Below are 16,306 nucleotides of genomic sequence, written 5' to 3' on the forward strand. Positions count from 1 at the left end.
ACAAAATTGGAAAAAAAAAATCAATTAAATGTAGTTTCATTTAATGCATGCACTTTACCAGCCTTAAAAACACATTTTAATAATATATTTATTATTATCATACTATATTTATTAAGGACCCCTGGACTAGACAGCACTTAACTATGTAATTCTCAAATTGAATTAAAGTTTTACATTTATAGAATGTGAATGTAAAAAAAAAAAAAAAATCTTATTTTATTTATTTGTTTATTTATTTTTATCACAGGCTTGAATTGCAGTTTGAAATCCCCTGAGCTAGACAGTACTTCAGTATGCCATTTCTCTTTCCATTTTTTACCGCTTATACCATTTTTTAAAACGGTAACATAAAGGAAACTAATGAAGGTTTTTTTATCACTTGAAAACATGCGTGCATGTATCTAAACCACGACGTGCTTAAAAATTCAAGATTCTCCATTTCCCACACTTGCACTCTACAAAAACATGAAAAACTCTCAGAAGTGAAGTGAACCCCAGGACTGTGAAGTCAAGCGCAGTTTAATCTTGGGTTAGCGGGCACTTAGAGCTGTTTGGCCGCCTGTTGCACATAGTACATGAAACCGTTCCAGTTCTTCTATCCACACTAGCCCTCTGACGGCCTTATTAATGTATCAGACCATTAAGCAGAGAGTTGGAGCGAGGACAGGTGAGCTATCCACACTGTGCTGCTACCGCTGAGATGTTGCTCCTGGCCACTGGGTGCCACTGTAAAGCCTCAGAGATTAAAGCCCAAACAAACAGCATGTGGCCAACGCAAGCAACTCAACATGCCCTCTTCTAACCCACAGCCTCTGCCAATGGTCCAATTGAAAACCCACCCTGCAGTAGCACGGAGCCAATGCAACCGCTGAGTGTAACCTCAATGCCTCCTTTCCAGATTCATACAGAATTATGCTGCGTCATGCAGGTGTCTCAATGTAAATCTATCGTTTCTACCAAAGGTGTTTTAGTTTAACCATGTTGAAGAGGGATGAGGTGACATTACTGCCAGTGGTCAGGATGAAGCTCGGAAATATGTCAAGGTTTGAGTCACTGTCAGGAAACCAAATCTGTTTTCCACACAGACAGGATATTTTGTTGAATATGCAAGTTTGAAATCAACAGAAACACTCTAAACAGCAATGACAGGACAGGACACCGGCATCCAAATACATACTCATTCATGCTCTTGTTGAATTTGGTCACAGTTTTGTAAATGCACAGTCACATTTCCTTAAAGGTGAAGTGCGTCATCTTGTTTTAGATGTCATCTTGTTTTTTTCAGTTAGCTACAAGGCTACTATTCATAAGTTCCCGATTGGTCCTTCTACTAGCTCAGCCAAGTGCTTGAATTTGGGACCTTAGGGTTTAAGAAACCTGTTTTGGAAATGATTACTTTTGCAATATTGTATGATGCATTATCCTTTTATACTAACTATTGTTATTGGATCTAATGAGAATGAGTATATAATTATAATTTATTTCTTTTTAATTGATTTATTTAAAAAATATATATATTTTTATCGCGATTAATCACATGATTGTCATAAGTTAATCGCACATTTATATTTGTTCTAAATGTACCTTAAATTTTTATACTTTTAATACTCTAATCAACTTGGGCATGGACACAATATGGATGCTTTATGCAAATATGTTTATTATTATTGAAACCATAGTCAACATAGAGCATGAAGACTAGACATGTTTCAAAGGTCATAGATGTTTTTCAAAGAGCTTGTTCATGTCTATTAGACACATGAAGAAATAAATTCCAGGTTCCCATTACTTCTCTTTCTTTGCACTGAACAATTTACTTGCACAAACCTGTTTACATTTTTGCAGGACAGGGCAGCTCACTTCTTCTGAACATGCAAAATGTACATTTACTATTTATTATTAGATTAGTTTGCATCTCTGTGCCCACATACTGTATTTTGATGCGGCTAAATTCTCAATAAAACTGTTTTCATTGGTATATTTTACTGTTTCTGTTGACAGACAACGGAATGAATATGAAATAGTGACTGAAACGTGATCCATTAAGACTAGGCTACATAACCAGCTCTCCTTTCCAAGATGTTAATCTGCACAAAAATCCTGATAATCGAGCTGTCGTCTGATAAGTCGCTCAAGGGGTCTGCAAAGTCGCTAATTTGGCAACACTGTGCATCTCCATTTCTCCAACTACGGGTTAGGCCACAGGTCAAACAGAAAATGTGCGCTGCGTTAATCGCACGTTAATAAAATTAGTGCTGTTAAAATGAATTTGTATATATGTATGTATACGAGACGAGAGAGCAACAATATACAGGTGCATCTCAATAAATTAGAATGTCGTGAAAAAGTTCATTTTTTTCTCGTAAGTTATTTCAAAAAGTGAAACTTTCATATTTTAGATTCATTGCATGTAAAGTAAAACATTTCAAAAGTGTTTGTTTTAATTTTGATGATTAGAGCTTACAGCTCATGAAAGTCAAAAATCAGTATCTCAAAATATTAGAATATTTACATTTGAGTTTCAATTAATGACCATCCCTACAGTATAAATTCCGAGTATCTCTTGTTCTTTGAAACCACAATAATGGAGAAGACCGCTGACTTGGCAATGATCCAGAAGATGAATATTGACGCCCTCCACAAAGAGGGTAAGTCACAGAGGGTCATTACTGAAAGGTGTGGCTGTTTACAGAGTGCTGTATCAAAGCATATTAAATGCAAAGTTGACTAGAAGGAAGAATTTGGGTAGGAAAAGGTGCACAAGCAACAGGGATGACTGCAAGCTTGAAAATACTGTCAAGCAAAGCTGATTCAAACACTTGTGAGAGCTTCACAAGGAGAGAACTGAAGCTGGAGTCAGTGCATCAAGAGTCACCACGCTCAGACGTCTTTAGGAAAAGGGCTACCAAGCCACTTCTGAACCAGAGACAACGTCAGAAGCATCTTACCTGGGCTGTGGAGAAAAAGAACTGGACTGTTGCTCAGTGGTCCAAAGTCCTCTTTTCAGATGAAAGTAAATTTTACATTTCATTTGGAAATCAAGGTCCCAGAGTCTGGAGGAAGAGTGGAGAGGCACAGAATCCATGTTGCTTGGAGTCCAGTGTGAAGTTTCCACAGTCAGTGATGATTTGGGCTGCCATGTCATCTGCTGGTGTTGGTTTTCTGATGTCCACAGTCAACGCAGCCATCTACCTTAATTTTTTTTTTTTTTTTTTTATCTTTACTTATTCCTTCCTTTGGTAGTTTGTATTTATTTGAACAATGTCTGAGACTTGGTGTTGCAAGCACTTCGTATGTCTGATTGCCTCTTCAAGATTAATCGCTCGATGTATTCCCCAATTGTAAGTCGCTTTGGATAAAAGCGTCTGCTAAATGACTAAATGTAAAATGTAAATGTACCAGGACATTTTAGAGCACTTCATGCTTCCTTCTGCTGACAAGCTTTATGGAGATGCTGATTTCATTTTACAGCAGGACTTGGCACCTGCCCACACTGCCAAAGGTACCAAAAACTGGTTCAATGACCATGGTGTTACTGTGCTTGATTGGCCAGCAAACTCGCCTGACCTGTATTGTCAAGAGGAAGATGAGACACCAGACCCAACAATGCAGATGACCTGAAGGCCGCTATCAAAGCAACCTGGGCTTCCATACCACCTCAGCAGTGCCACAAACTGATCACCTCCATGCCACGCCGAATTGAGGCAGTAATTAAAGCAAAAGGAGCCCCTACCAAGTATTGAGTACATATACAGTACATATACAGTTTATTGGTCTTATGAAGAATTATAATTTGTTGAGATAGTGAATTGGTGGGTTTTTGTTAAATGTGAGCCTAAGACTTAAACTACTTCAGTCTGTGTGCATTGAATTCATTTAATACACGAGTTTCACAATTTGAGTTGAATTACTGAAATAAATGAACTTTTCCATGACATTCTAATTTGAGATGCACCTGTACAGTACTGTACAAGTGCTATGACAAGTCACACTTAGTCTAGCACAGTGCACATAGCAAGGATTTAGTTTTTTATAAATTAGACCAAAACGAATAGAATAGAAGTGCTAGTTTTAATTGGTCAGGTGATGGGGGGGAAAAGATGCTTATTATTATTATTATTATTATTATTATTATTATTATTATTATTATTATTATTATTATTTATTTTTATTCAATAACAGTAGTTAGTATAAAAGGATAATAATTTACACTTTAATGTATAGCTTATGGTTAGGGACCCATGATTTTTACAATGTGTGATGCAGAATCCAGTCATAAAAATGGAATTTACTGTATAACTCGGAATGTCATGGAATTTGCCAATTTTTGGATTAATAAATCAAAAGTAGGTCAGTACACTTGAATCAAAACGCGATATGGACAAGTGACTGAATATTAAGCCGCAAAAAGACCATTTATTTAGCAGAAAATGTAACAACACAGTATTTCTGGGAAAACAAATAAATAAAAAAGTCAATTCATGCTTTTGATTATGAAAATCTAAATAAACCATTAAAATGCAATCCAGAAAAGCACTGGAAAACAGAATTTGGTAAAAATAAATTAGAGGGGGGGAACATTTTATAAGGCCTTAATGTAATTTTTGTAAAAATTTTAATAAATTGCTGTTAAATTGTGTAAGTCCGTTGCATTTTTTTCCCCAAATTCCAACCCCTCCCCCCATAAAAGCTCCAACAATTATAGATGTTTGAAATATTGTTGCTAGGATAAATATAGCAGGTCTATCTTTTGGGCAATTCTTATCCTTTACAGTAACTTTTATTTAAAACTAGTGTCCAATTGATTCTTTCCAGCACACACACACGCACAAACTGTTCCCCACGGACATCACTCCTCAAATACTGAGGTGTCGGTAACCTATTAAACAGCAAATGGACTTGTTCCACCCTTTATGTTGTTTAGACACATCCTGATGGATGATGGGATGTCGTGCTTTTTTTATCGGGTTGAGAGAGAGCCCGCTGTCAAGCTTCCAGTTGTGATCTCATATGAACACTGGAAATGCACGTTAAAACCAATGCGGCGTGGGAGTTTTAAACTCAGGTCTGCTGTAAACTTTAATCACAAAATGTGCTTTTCACTCCTCAATTAGTCATTTCTTTCATCCGTTGCTGTGGTTACACGAAGCATATCTTTGTAATGTTGATCTATTGCTAAAATACTAAGTTGCAGCAAACCATTCGTCATTTGTTCAAATGCCAAGAAAGGTGTTTTTTTCCACACAAATATACCATATGTTTTCAGGCTTAATAGTGATAGGTTTAAGTAATGAGTTTTCTTTTTTTCCCTGAAGGACACTCCTGCAAACTGCTCACAAAGAACATGGGCCTGCTGGTGATAAACGAGGACACCCTGGATGTGAGTATTGAGATGGAGGTGTATGTTTATTTGAAAAACCAGTTACATGTCATCATTTGTAATGCAAGCTCAGAGAAGAGATGAAAAGACACGACAACTGACGAATCACTTCAGCCCCCCCGATACATGAAAGCATGTGACATAATTCCCAATGTGACTGTCTTCCAGAACAGATATAGGTTTTGTTTTGTGTTTTCATCCAAACCATTCCCCTCTGGTTTCTCTCATATTTCTTTGAACGCAAGCAATAAAGTGGTACAGTGGGGCCCAAAAATAATTATTAAAAAGTTTCTATTTTGTATTTTTTTATAATTCAACTATTTTATTATTATTATTATTATTATTATTAAATATTTATTGTTTGATGTTACACTACTGTTCAAAAGTTAGGGTCGGTAGCTTTTTTTTTTTTTTTTTTTTTTTAAAGAAATTGATTATTTTCTTTGGTAAGAAAGAACAGATTAAATTGATCAAATATGACCGTAATGAATGTTGAGAAAAATTCTCAGTTTCCACAACATTAAGCAACACAACTGTTTTCAACATTGCTAATAAATTACAAAATTGGTTTCTCAATGATTATATAGAAAATGACAAACATCAGGTGATCATAAAATGTTCTTAATAAACATTGTATCCACAAAAAAGTTGCTGAAAATTCTATCAAATTCCTTTGCTATCGAAAGAATAAAATGCATTAAAAAAGAAAGAAAAACAGACATATAGAAAATATTATGAAATATTACAATTTAAAATAACTTTTACAATTTTATTTATATATATATATATATATATATATATATATATATATATATATATATATATATATATATATATATATATATATATATATATATATATATATATATATATATATATATATATATATACATATATATATATATATACATATATATATATATACATATATATATATACACACACACACACATATGTGTATAAAATTTTAAAAGTTATTTTAAATTGTAATATTTCATAATATTTTCACTTAAATAACTGCAGCCTTGGTAAACATAACAGACTTATAAAAACATTAAAAATCCTACCCACCACAAACCTTTGAAAAGTAGTGTGTGTGTATATATACATAAATAAAAGAACAACAAAAAAAAGTAAAAATATGAATTAAAATATTAACATCATTTATATTTTTTAGTACTGGATTTGTCCCCATTTTGCTTTAATGTTTCCAGCATGAATTGAGATGATCCAAAGTGTGTCTTGATCGTCAATGGAAGCAGGAACATCTGATCATCTATACAAAAGAGTCGCATGTCTTTCCTTTTTTTTTTTTTTTTGATAAGTGGCCTAGAAATACTGCAGAATCTTTCAAATTGATTTTATATCATACATATATCGATACCTTTCTTTGTTTTGAAATGTTCAGCTTTCTGAAACATTGTTTATTTCCAGGTCATGTAAATCATGTATTTTGAAATGTGGTCTCAGACTTTGGGATCCCACTGTATGTGTTGGTCAAATAGAGCTTATAGGAAAGAGAGGATGTGGTTGCACCGCATGGAGCCGTTTAAAAGACTGGAAGGGGTTGTGGACTTAGAACAGGGGTTTAGGACCCTATTTCATATACACACATGCACCAAGGTACAGGCCAATAACTCCCTGATGGGAGAATCTATTCTGTTGACGATGAAACTGAAAGCCATCCGCTTTCAAAGAAGGAAACCATTTGAAACGTGCGCACACACACAGCCTACAGGTCAGCTGGCCCCTGCAGGGAGGGTCTTGTCTGTTGTCTGTGGAAGTTAAGGGCTCTAGAAACCATTTTGCGCAGCTTGTGCACATGCAGCGGAAGCCCTGGTCGGGTGGGGCCCGTCCTGTTGTGAAGGGGGTGGGGTTTAGGCGATGAAGGACGGCTCTCAGTCTGTCAAACAGTCGTTTAGCGTGATAGATGGAGCCAAAGAAAAAGAGGAGAGAAATAAGAGGAGCGTTCCATAAAGCAGACAGCCGCCATTTGAAATGTCAGCGCCTGGTCTCCCATGCATATGCACATGCTTAAACAACACGAGAAAAGAAAACAAGGAGGAATTCTCTGGGCGCTCTGAGGTCCGGCAGTGGTGGGATTTGCCGTGCTCTCACATTGCAGGAGAAAACACTGGAACAGTGCGCCTCCCTTCCCCTCGGTCCTTCTCTTGTTTTTTGCGTTTAACACATTCAGCGTATTAAGGAAAACAAGATGGATGAAGGAGCCCACTCATCCGGCCTGGAGAGAGGGGTTGAGGTCTTCACCGGACGTCTGAGGGGGTTTCATTATCTCAGTGGAGGAAAATGCAAGGCTCTGTGGGACGGGTCAGAGAACAGTAACTCAATAATCACATTAAATATGTGGCGGACCGCAGTGCCTTCTGCTGCTCGCAGATGAAAAAGAGCTATAGTGTTCACATAAGCTGAGAGAATGGAGAGATTGTGGAAGAGTACAAAGGAGGAAAGAAATGGGGCCAAAAATAGAGATTCTGCAAAGCACAGAGCGCTCTGTCTTTTAATTTAATTTTGTTTTCTTGACTGTAGCATTTATTTTTTTCCCCTTGAGGTCCATTTTGTAATGTTAGTGAGTTTCATTAACAAATACAGTTTGTAATTTAGAATGCTATAGGTTGAAAGCAGTATTTTTCTGTTTTTGATTTTCTTTCATTCTTGGCACTATAAAAGTTGTTCGAAAATCGAAGAATTTTCATTTAAAATTTAAAAACGTTTTTCTCGAACATAAATGTGTTCTCAGTGATTTTGTTAACATAACTAAAGTTGGTCTTGAGATCTTCATTTTCATTTTTCTCAAGAGCACAAGAAAATTGAGTTGAATGAAGAAAAAAAAAAAAAACTTTGTTTTCTTGTGATCACAACATCATAAAAGTTTTCTTGTTATCTGAACATAAGTTGTTTTCTCAAAATCATTCTTGTGATCTTGACAAGGTTTTGTTTCTTAAGATTTCAAATTAAAAGTTGTTTCTAGTATTTTATTTATTTTTTTCTTTTCTGTTTTTCAAAAGCTGTTGATAGGCATTTGTTTGTTGTTAGTGACAGCCTAAAGCCTCGTTCAGACTGTCAGCCCAAATCCGATTTTGTGCATATCCGGATGGAATCTGATTTAAATAACAGACTATCCACGCAGTGTATAGCAACTGTTCCTATCCGATTTGTGTGTCCATGAGCGCTCTTTCGTTTTTACTGAATGTGCATTGGTTTCTAATGTCGTTGTTATGCCTACGCTAAAAACAACAGTAACAGCAATTGCAATACAGATGTTGTCTTGGCATCTTGTGAGGCAGTGGCAGAAACGCAGGAAGCTTGAATATGCGACTTTATTCTGTGCTGCCATCTCCGCTACTTAGCCTTTTTTTTTTTTTTTTTTGTCTCCGCTACTTTCAAAACACGAAGATGTATGTATACCAGTATATTGTTGTTGTTTTTTTCCCGCTTGACTTACACTTCACAAAGACACAAGCTTGCTTCTGCAAGATGTTCAGGATGTTTTCTGCAAAAACGTCTGAAGTGTTTACGTTTTACGTGGCGTGAGGACGTGAAAAAGCTACGCTAAATCCGATCTGCCAGTTCAGACTGAAACTGATTTCCAGAAATGCGATTTGAATAGGATTCCAAATCACATACGAATGTAGCTCGAAACGTAGTTGCACAAATTGGATTTCATGTAGTCCGTTGCCATTCAGACTATCTAAATATGATCGGATTTCAATCAGATTTGCACAAAAATTGGATTTGGGCTGACAGTTTGAACGAGGCTTTATACTGATTTTGGAGGTGATTTATGTTGTGATCAATTTAAAGCAATACAAAAAAAATAATAAAATGCATGGCATCCTCTTAGCCATGAGTAATAGGGCTGGGTAAAGATAAATTTCTCAATTTTAATTGATTCAAATTTTTACGAAACAATATTGATTCTTAAATTCCAAGAATCAATTAGTCTAGCCTGTTTTCAGTTAATGAACGCAACATTTTAGCGCACATCCCATCCACTAAATCGCAATAAGCTTTGTGCTTTGATACTTTTGAAGTCTCAAATTTCAAAGTCTTACCGTTTTATGACCGTATTCAAACAATAAATGCTGTTTTGGCACCGTTTCATGAGGGGGGACAAATCGCTGTAGCGCCTCAGTTCAAGAGAAGCGCCAACGCATGTGAACCGATCATTTCCTCCGCTTTAATACCAGTTTCAGCATGAAATAAACATGTGAAGGTATGTTAAAAGAAAGATTACAACTTACCAAAATCCGTATCCTGTCTCTCGTAATCGTTCAATCAGTGTTTCAACTGTGCAAAGATGTTACGTGACATGGTTAACAATCTGTTGTATTGACGTCACATTTACTCCAGAAAAAACATATTCGGTCAGCTAGAGAAATGAACACTAGAGAAGAGCATTTTGCTAGATATATAGCACCATGTAACACATTCATTATCATTTTTATTTATTTCATTTTTTATTTTTTACTGTTCTTCAATATTTAATTTATGCTTAAATAAATCCATCAAGTTTTTATTACAGCCAACATTTAAATGTTTATATTTCAAAACACTGATTGGAGTAGAAATATAATTAGCCTGTGTAATTGTAACTTTATTATTATAAAAACTTAATTGAGTGTAATTTAAGCATTTGTATACAAATCAGTTCATTTTAACCTTCAACATTCAACAACAATGTAGCACTAACTGACTCTCATTTATATTTTACAGCATTAGTTGAGATTTTGTTCCTTGAGAAAATTTGTCATGTACTGTACCTAATATGCATCCAAAATAATCGATATTGAATCGAATCGGCAAACGAATTGAATCGAAAACTGAGTCAGAATCAAATCGAGTTGTGAAATTTGTGTTAAAACCCATCTAATAAGCAAAGCCATAACTGATTCCTCGATTCCCAGTTTCTGCTATTTGTGTTCCTTTGATTTGTTAGTTTTTTCCTATATATGTTGCATGAAAAGAGTTGACCAACAATTGAGTTTCTTGTTTGTATGAAATAACCATATTCTCTCTTTCTTTCATAGCCAGTTGATTCTGTCAGGCAGTAGTGTGCAAGTGGGTGTCCGTCTAGGCATATTTATATACATTTGTGAGTGTATGTATGCACTTGCAGGCTTCTATCTGTCATTACTTCATTGCATGACACATGTAACCTGGCCTTTATGTCCTTCCGCTCCTTGATAATGTCCGATATCACATGCTTGAGTCCAGGCATCTCAGTAAAAGGATTTCCAAAGCGCCTAAATCAGCCGTTATCTGCTGGATCTTGGCCATGTGTGGAAGCGCTGATGTACTGTATATCCCACTGATGCCTTCTGCCCACTTGCAAAGCAAACACTTTTGAGTCATCACGGTCCGGTTTGCTCGCACAGCCATAACACAGAGGCCTGTTTGGACGACTGAGAGTGTTTGAGCCGAGCTTCCTAAATGGAGACTGGGAAATGGCGATGACTTGTGAGGAAATGGAGACATTGTCCTCTCATTAGTCTTCATAAGCAGTCTTATCATCTGATCTTATACTGTCTGTGGTAGACTTGTGTATTATATACACCTATTACACGCGTGGACACCTACAGAATGGACTCCACATATTAGAGAAGCTCTTACAGCTGCACTTCTCTCTCTTTCTCTGAAACCTGAGGCTTCTCTCTCTAAATATTTCCTTTGAGCTTGGGTTTCAGAGTCTGTTGTGCCAGGAGAATGTTGGTTGGTCCCCAAGGTGTAATCTCACTACCCTTAGGCATCTGCCTTCCTCAACACACACACACACACACACACACACACACACACACACACACACATATTCAGTATCAGATTTAGTAGTGATCATCTGCATAGATCTCATTGAAGCTTTTTGGTGTAAGACAGCTGTAATGATTATAATGTGCCATGTAACTTTTTTTTTTTCTTTCTTTTTTGGGTTAGGTTTTTTTTTTTTTACTTTTCTTATTGTTTTTTTTATTTTGTCCATTGTCATGTATCGGCTGATATAAGGTTTAGATCATTGGCATTGGACCACTTTAAAAATGTAGCAATTTGTTTTTGACAAATGTAATTAACTTGTTTAAAACAAGTTGTATTTATTTAGTATGTATGTATGTGTGTGTGTGTATGTATATGTGTATATGTGGGCTTGTTTAGCTATACTTGTGAGGACCAGATGTCCCCACAAGGATAGTAAAACCTAACATTTTTGACTTTGTGAGGACATTTGGCCGGTCCTCACAAGGGAAATAAATTATTAAAAATACTGAATGAAGTTTATCTCAAAATGTAAAAATGCAAAAAGATTTCTGTAAGGGGTAGGTTTAGGGGTAGGGTTGGTGTAGGGCAATAGAAAATATTGTTAGGTCAGTATAAAAACAATAGAAGTCTATGAAAGTCCTCACAAGTATAGAAAAACAAATGTGTGTGTGTGTGTGTATATATATATATATATATATATGTGTATATGTGTTTATGTGTGTGTGTATGTATGTGTGTGTGTGTGTGTATGTATGTTGCTGTTTTGTTTCAATGATGATACTAATAGTTAAAACATTAAAAACAGCAATAACTATGGATTAATAATTAAAACAATATCATAACTTTGTATTATTCTTATTACATAGGATATTATATTATATTCTCAGCTTATTGGTATTGGTCAGATTTTTGGCAAATTTATTAAATGTCTATTGTTAAGCAAAATGATGTTATTTATATAGCTAGGTTTAAAAAATGTCAACAGTTTAATTAACGTTAACACACTTGTTGAGAGATTCTCTTTTAGTATTTTTTTTCTCCACTATGAGAGTAGTTGACCTAAAAGAGAAATCTAACCGTAAAAGGCCCTAACGCTGACAGTTCTGCTGTTTTTGAGACATTTTGAATACTTTGGAATTCTTCAGCGTTCGATCCTGTCTGCTCTGCATAAACTTGCTTTTATTAGTCATTATTTCACTCCTCGGATATAGAAGGGCTTGTTTGTGTCATGGTCTTCACCATGTTGGAATGTGAAGCCAAGAACATGCTGGACAGCTGCGGAACATGAGCTGCAGATAGAGACATGCACTGGTTTGTTTACCCACAATGCTCAGGGATTTAAAGCTATGAAGACCAGCTTCTTTGAGGAAAGAGGAATTTCTGTGATGATTCACATTCACTCTCAGACCTATTGAGAGGTTATGTAGTGAGACCACTGACTCTCTTTCTTATGATTATTTTTTTAAATTTATTTTTTTTAAGTAGTTGTTTGCAGAACCGTGAGCTGGTGTGTGGTGTTTCCTCTACTACCAAGATTTGGATCATTTTATGAGCAGGAGCTGTGTGATTTTTATAGGAAACTTTTATGGAGTACAGCAGCATTCCTAATCCAAACACAGAAGCATCCTCCCACACGTCCCAAATTCTTACAATAACAGCCTCTTATTACGAGGTGCATTTTCTGCTGAAAGTACAGTTTTCACCATTAAACTCAGTTTAAAACAACAGTCAGGTTAAGTCAAAGATCCCAATTTTTCTCTGGCCCAGTCAGTGTTGATTAAGTTCTTACAGGTTTAATCAACACACAGAAATATTCCTGGCTCCCGGTTTAAGCCCATACAGCTGGGACAGGACATTCCTCCGAAATAACCCATAAACCCAGACGTATGCTCACTCCGATTGTGTGAACACAATGAGAGAGGGAGAAGACTGAGGTCTGCAGCTTTTCTAGTGCTCAGGGTAAATTCCCATGCCTTTGTGTTTCCTGGTCAGGGCCATTGAAAGGCCTTGTTCTAACAAACGAACCATCACACCCAGCTTCGGCTTTGCACTCTCTGTAATGAAGCGTGCCATATGTATGTTCTCACTTTGATGCTCTGTGCATTGACAATAAACAGACGTAAACCCCATGTGCAAAAGTGTCTGGTGCTCTGCATGTGAAATCCTATGTTATTCTTGGGACTGATTGCATTGGCATTGAAGGAAAAGGGGGAAATTATCCCGGTGTTCATGTGTGGTGTCTCATCAGACGTCTGTGAACAGTTTTATGATTTATTGCATTACAAATCCCTATCATAATGAATTCAGTCTTTTGAGTTGCACGTTTCTCAAAGAAATATCTACATACCAGCTGATTTAGTCTGTTACGCAACTGTAATAATGTAATTTTGTATGAAATGTTTATCAATATCTTAGGTTATTCTATACATGTTTGTGTGCAGGGTACCAGGGAGATGCTCAGCCATCACTGCGGCTTGCTGGGAGAAGCTCTGCACAAGGAGAACGACTTCGCTCTCATCATAGATGGAAAGACACTGAAGTATGCCCTCACTTTCGGGGCACGCCAGTATTTCCTGGACTTGGCTCTTTCCTGCAAGGCTGTGATATGCTGCAGGTATGTAACTATTTGCTGAATTTGCTGAAAATCAGAGAGAGTAACTTAACAACAGTAACATAAACCCTTACAAAGTATTACAACAAAGATTCACAGTATCAGGGGTTTTTAAAATGTGTCACAAGGGGGCATTTGAAAGTAAATATTATCCAGATAATATTTCAGTTTATTTTGGCTGTAGTACAAAGACAACTAAGTCAATCATTTAATTTGGGAGACAAAAAGGATGACGATTTTTTTTTTTTTTTTTTTTTTTTTTTTTTTTTAATGGTTAATTTTCACACACAATCCAAATTGGTCTGTCAGCATGAAAATATCAAACTGAAACTTTATGAAGAGAGACCATCACAAGGGAATCATCGTATTTGGTGGTCTTTTGCCATCAGAAAGTTTAAAAAACCCACAATAATTAAAAGAAAGTTTCCAGTTTTCAATTGCTACAAATTAGGGGTGGGAAATATGACCAATATTTTATATAAGCCATTTTATTTCACGGTATGATGTATATCACAATATAGTTTAGACGTCACATTTTTTATGTAACCGTGGTAGAGACGATAGTCAAAAATTTCTACTGGTTGACAAATCCGATATATCGCACACCCCTACTAAAAATGAAGTGTCTTTTTTTTTTTTTCTTCTTCTTTTTTTTTTCTTCTCAGTGTCCAGGCCTGGGATGTTTGTTTTTTCAATGAGAATAAAAGAGTCCAATTATTACAAATTGTCACTGTAATCAGGTGCAGTTTTAAATTTATTTCTGTTGTTAAACCAAAGTACACGGGAAGTTGTACTGTCATGCTCTGCTTAAATGTTTACTGTTTCACAGGTGGATGTAAATATGTCTTTGCGGGTTAATAACCCTTTTTGCCCTCCAGGGAACTGACGCCATCAGTGGACATTTTTCTGCACTCACAAAAACATCAAGTGACTGGCAGACAATTACAGGGAAATGCCGCTGTGCTGTTTAAAGAACAAATGACCTTCCCTGTAGGTCGCAACCCTCCAAATAAACATAATTATACTAGCTCTCAAAGCAGTAATTTACTAATGAGTGTTATTTTTTATAATAGTAGATTGTAGTCAGAATGTCTGTCAGTTATACACAAAGTTAAACTGTGTTAGCAGACTAGTGTGTACCGTTCCAAAAAATGCTACACAGCGAAAGAAACATATGAGGAACCAATTGAGCGTGACAAGGAACTGCCAAAAATCAGTGTCAATTTCCAGAAACAACGCACACCACAGGTGCCACAGCCATTATGCAATGCTTGATGTAATCTATCCGATCTGCTTTCGCTCGCTACACACACACACACATACGAACAGCCACACGGTGTCCTGAGGAGAGCAGCTTTGTGCCTGCAGATGAGTAAATGTTAAACTGACTCTAGAGGTCTCCTGCTATATCGGCAGCAATCTCCGGTTCACTGGAGAGCCTTACATCACTCTACGTCCATTGCTTACAGGATGACCTGTGAACGTTAAACCGGGGTTAAACCCCAGAGGAGTTTTTCTAGCCGAAAGCGAGACCTTAATTTCATTTGCTGACACAGATGATGCAGTACTGTAATGTGCTGCAAGCTTTTGTATATGTTTTTTTAAAGGTCAGGGATCCTGGGCTCAGGTCGGGCTTCATCAGGAACACAAATTTGCCCGGTTCTAAATGTAATGGGTTTCCAACATTCGTGAAAAACCATTGAACTTTCTGTAGTAAATTATATATTTGTCAGGTTTGGTTTGGTGGTGTTTTTCGCTTTTTTCAGAACTTGTGTAAAACTGGCTTGCCAGCTGCAGTGATGCTTCAGCGATTTGTCAGCCATTTATTCTTTTGAGTTTTTTTTTTTTTTTTTTAATGAATCAGTCGAACAAGTTCACAAAATGATCAGTAATAAATTGAATCGGTGTCAATCAGAGTGATATTTTTAAACATCTATACTCATTACTCATAATTAACTAATAGGACATATAATAACATATTTACTTGAGAGATATATATATATATTTTTTTTTTTTAATAAAATTTTGCATCCTTGCTGAATAAGTCTATTTCAAATAAAAGTTTCTTTTGAGCTTTAAATTCATCAAAGATTCCTGAAAAATGTATTGTTTCCACAAAAGTAGCACAACTGTTTTTAACACTGATAATAAAAGGAAATGTTTCTTGAGCAGCAAGTCAGCATATTAGATTGATTTCTGAAGTATCATGTGACATTTAAGACAGGATAAAGTACTGCTGAAAATTCAGCTTTGCCGTTACAGAAATATCTTTGATTAAAATGTGTGTGTGTGTGTGTGCGTATATATGTATATATAAATTGTAATAATATTTCACAATATTCTTATGTAAATTTTGCCATGGTGAGTCTTATTTGAAAAACATTAAGAAAAATGACTGTTCCCAAAACTGAACAGTTTTTAGTTTTAGTTTTTAGATGTTATTTGGTGATGAATTTGGTGGTGAAGACACAATTATAGATAAGTTTCTAAATGGTAATTAGAAGCAATAGTTAAAGGTGCCAGTAATTTAAATTTTTTCTATTTGA

At 35.9% G+C, this 16,306-nt stretch overlaps 1 protein-coding gene across 5 annotated transcripts in view; it reads left to right on the top strand.

Annotated features, from left to right (window-relative positions):
* The window catches only part of atp8a1 (ATPase phospholipid transporting 8A1), a 157,940-nt gene that overhangs the window by 99,385 nt on the left and 42,249 nt on the right, over positions 1-16,306 (top strand). For all 5 annotated transcript variants that reach the window (XM_058797390.1, XM_058797389.1, XM_058797391.1 and 2 more), the window contains 2 exons: positions 5,316-5,380; positions 13,591-13,763. In XM_058797390.1, coding sequence (XP_058653373.1) covers positions 5,316-5,380; positions 13,591-13,763 — 238 coding nt within the window. The remainder of the gene's footprint in view (positions 1-5,315; positions 5,381-13,590; positions 13,764-16,306) is intronic.

The sequence above is a fragment of the Onychostoma macrolepis genome, chromosome 14, assembly GCF_012432095.1.
Source record: "Onychostoma macrolepis isolate SWU-2019 chromosome 14, ASM1243209v1, whole genome shotgun sequence".
Lineage (NCBI taxonomy): Eukaryota > Metazoa > Chordata > Actinopteri > Cypriniformes > Cyprinidae > Onychostoma > Onychostoma macrolepis.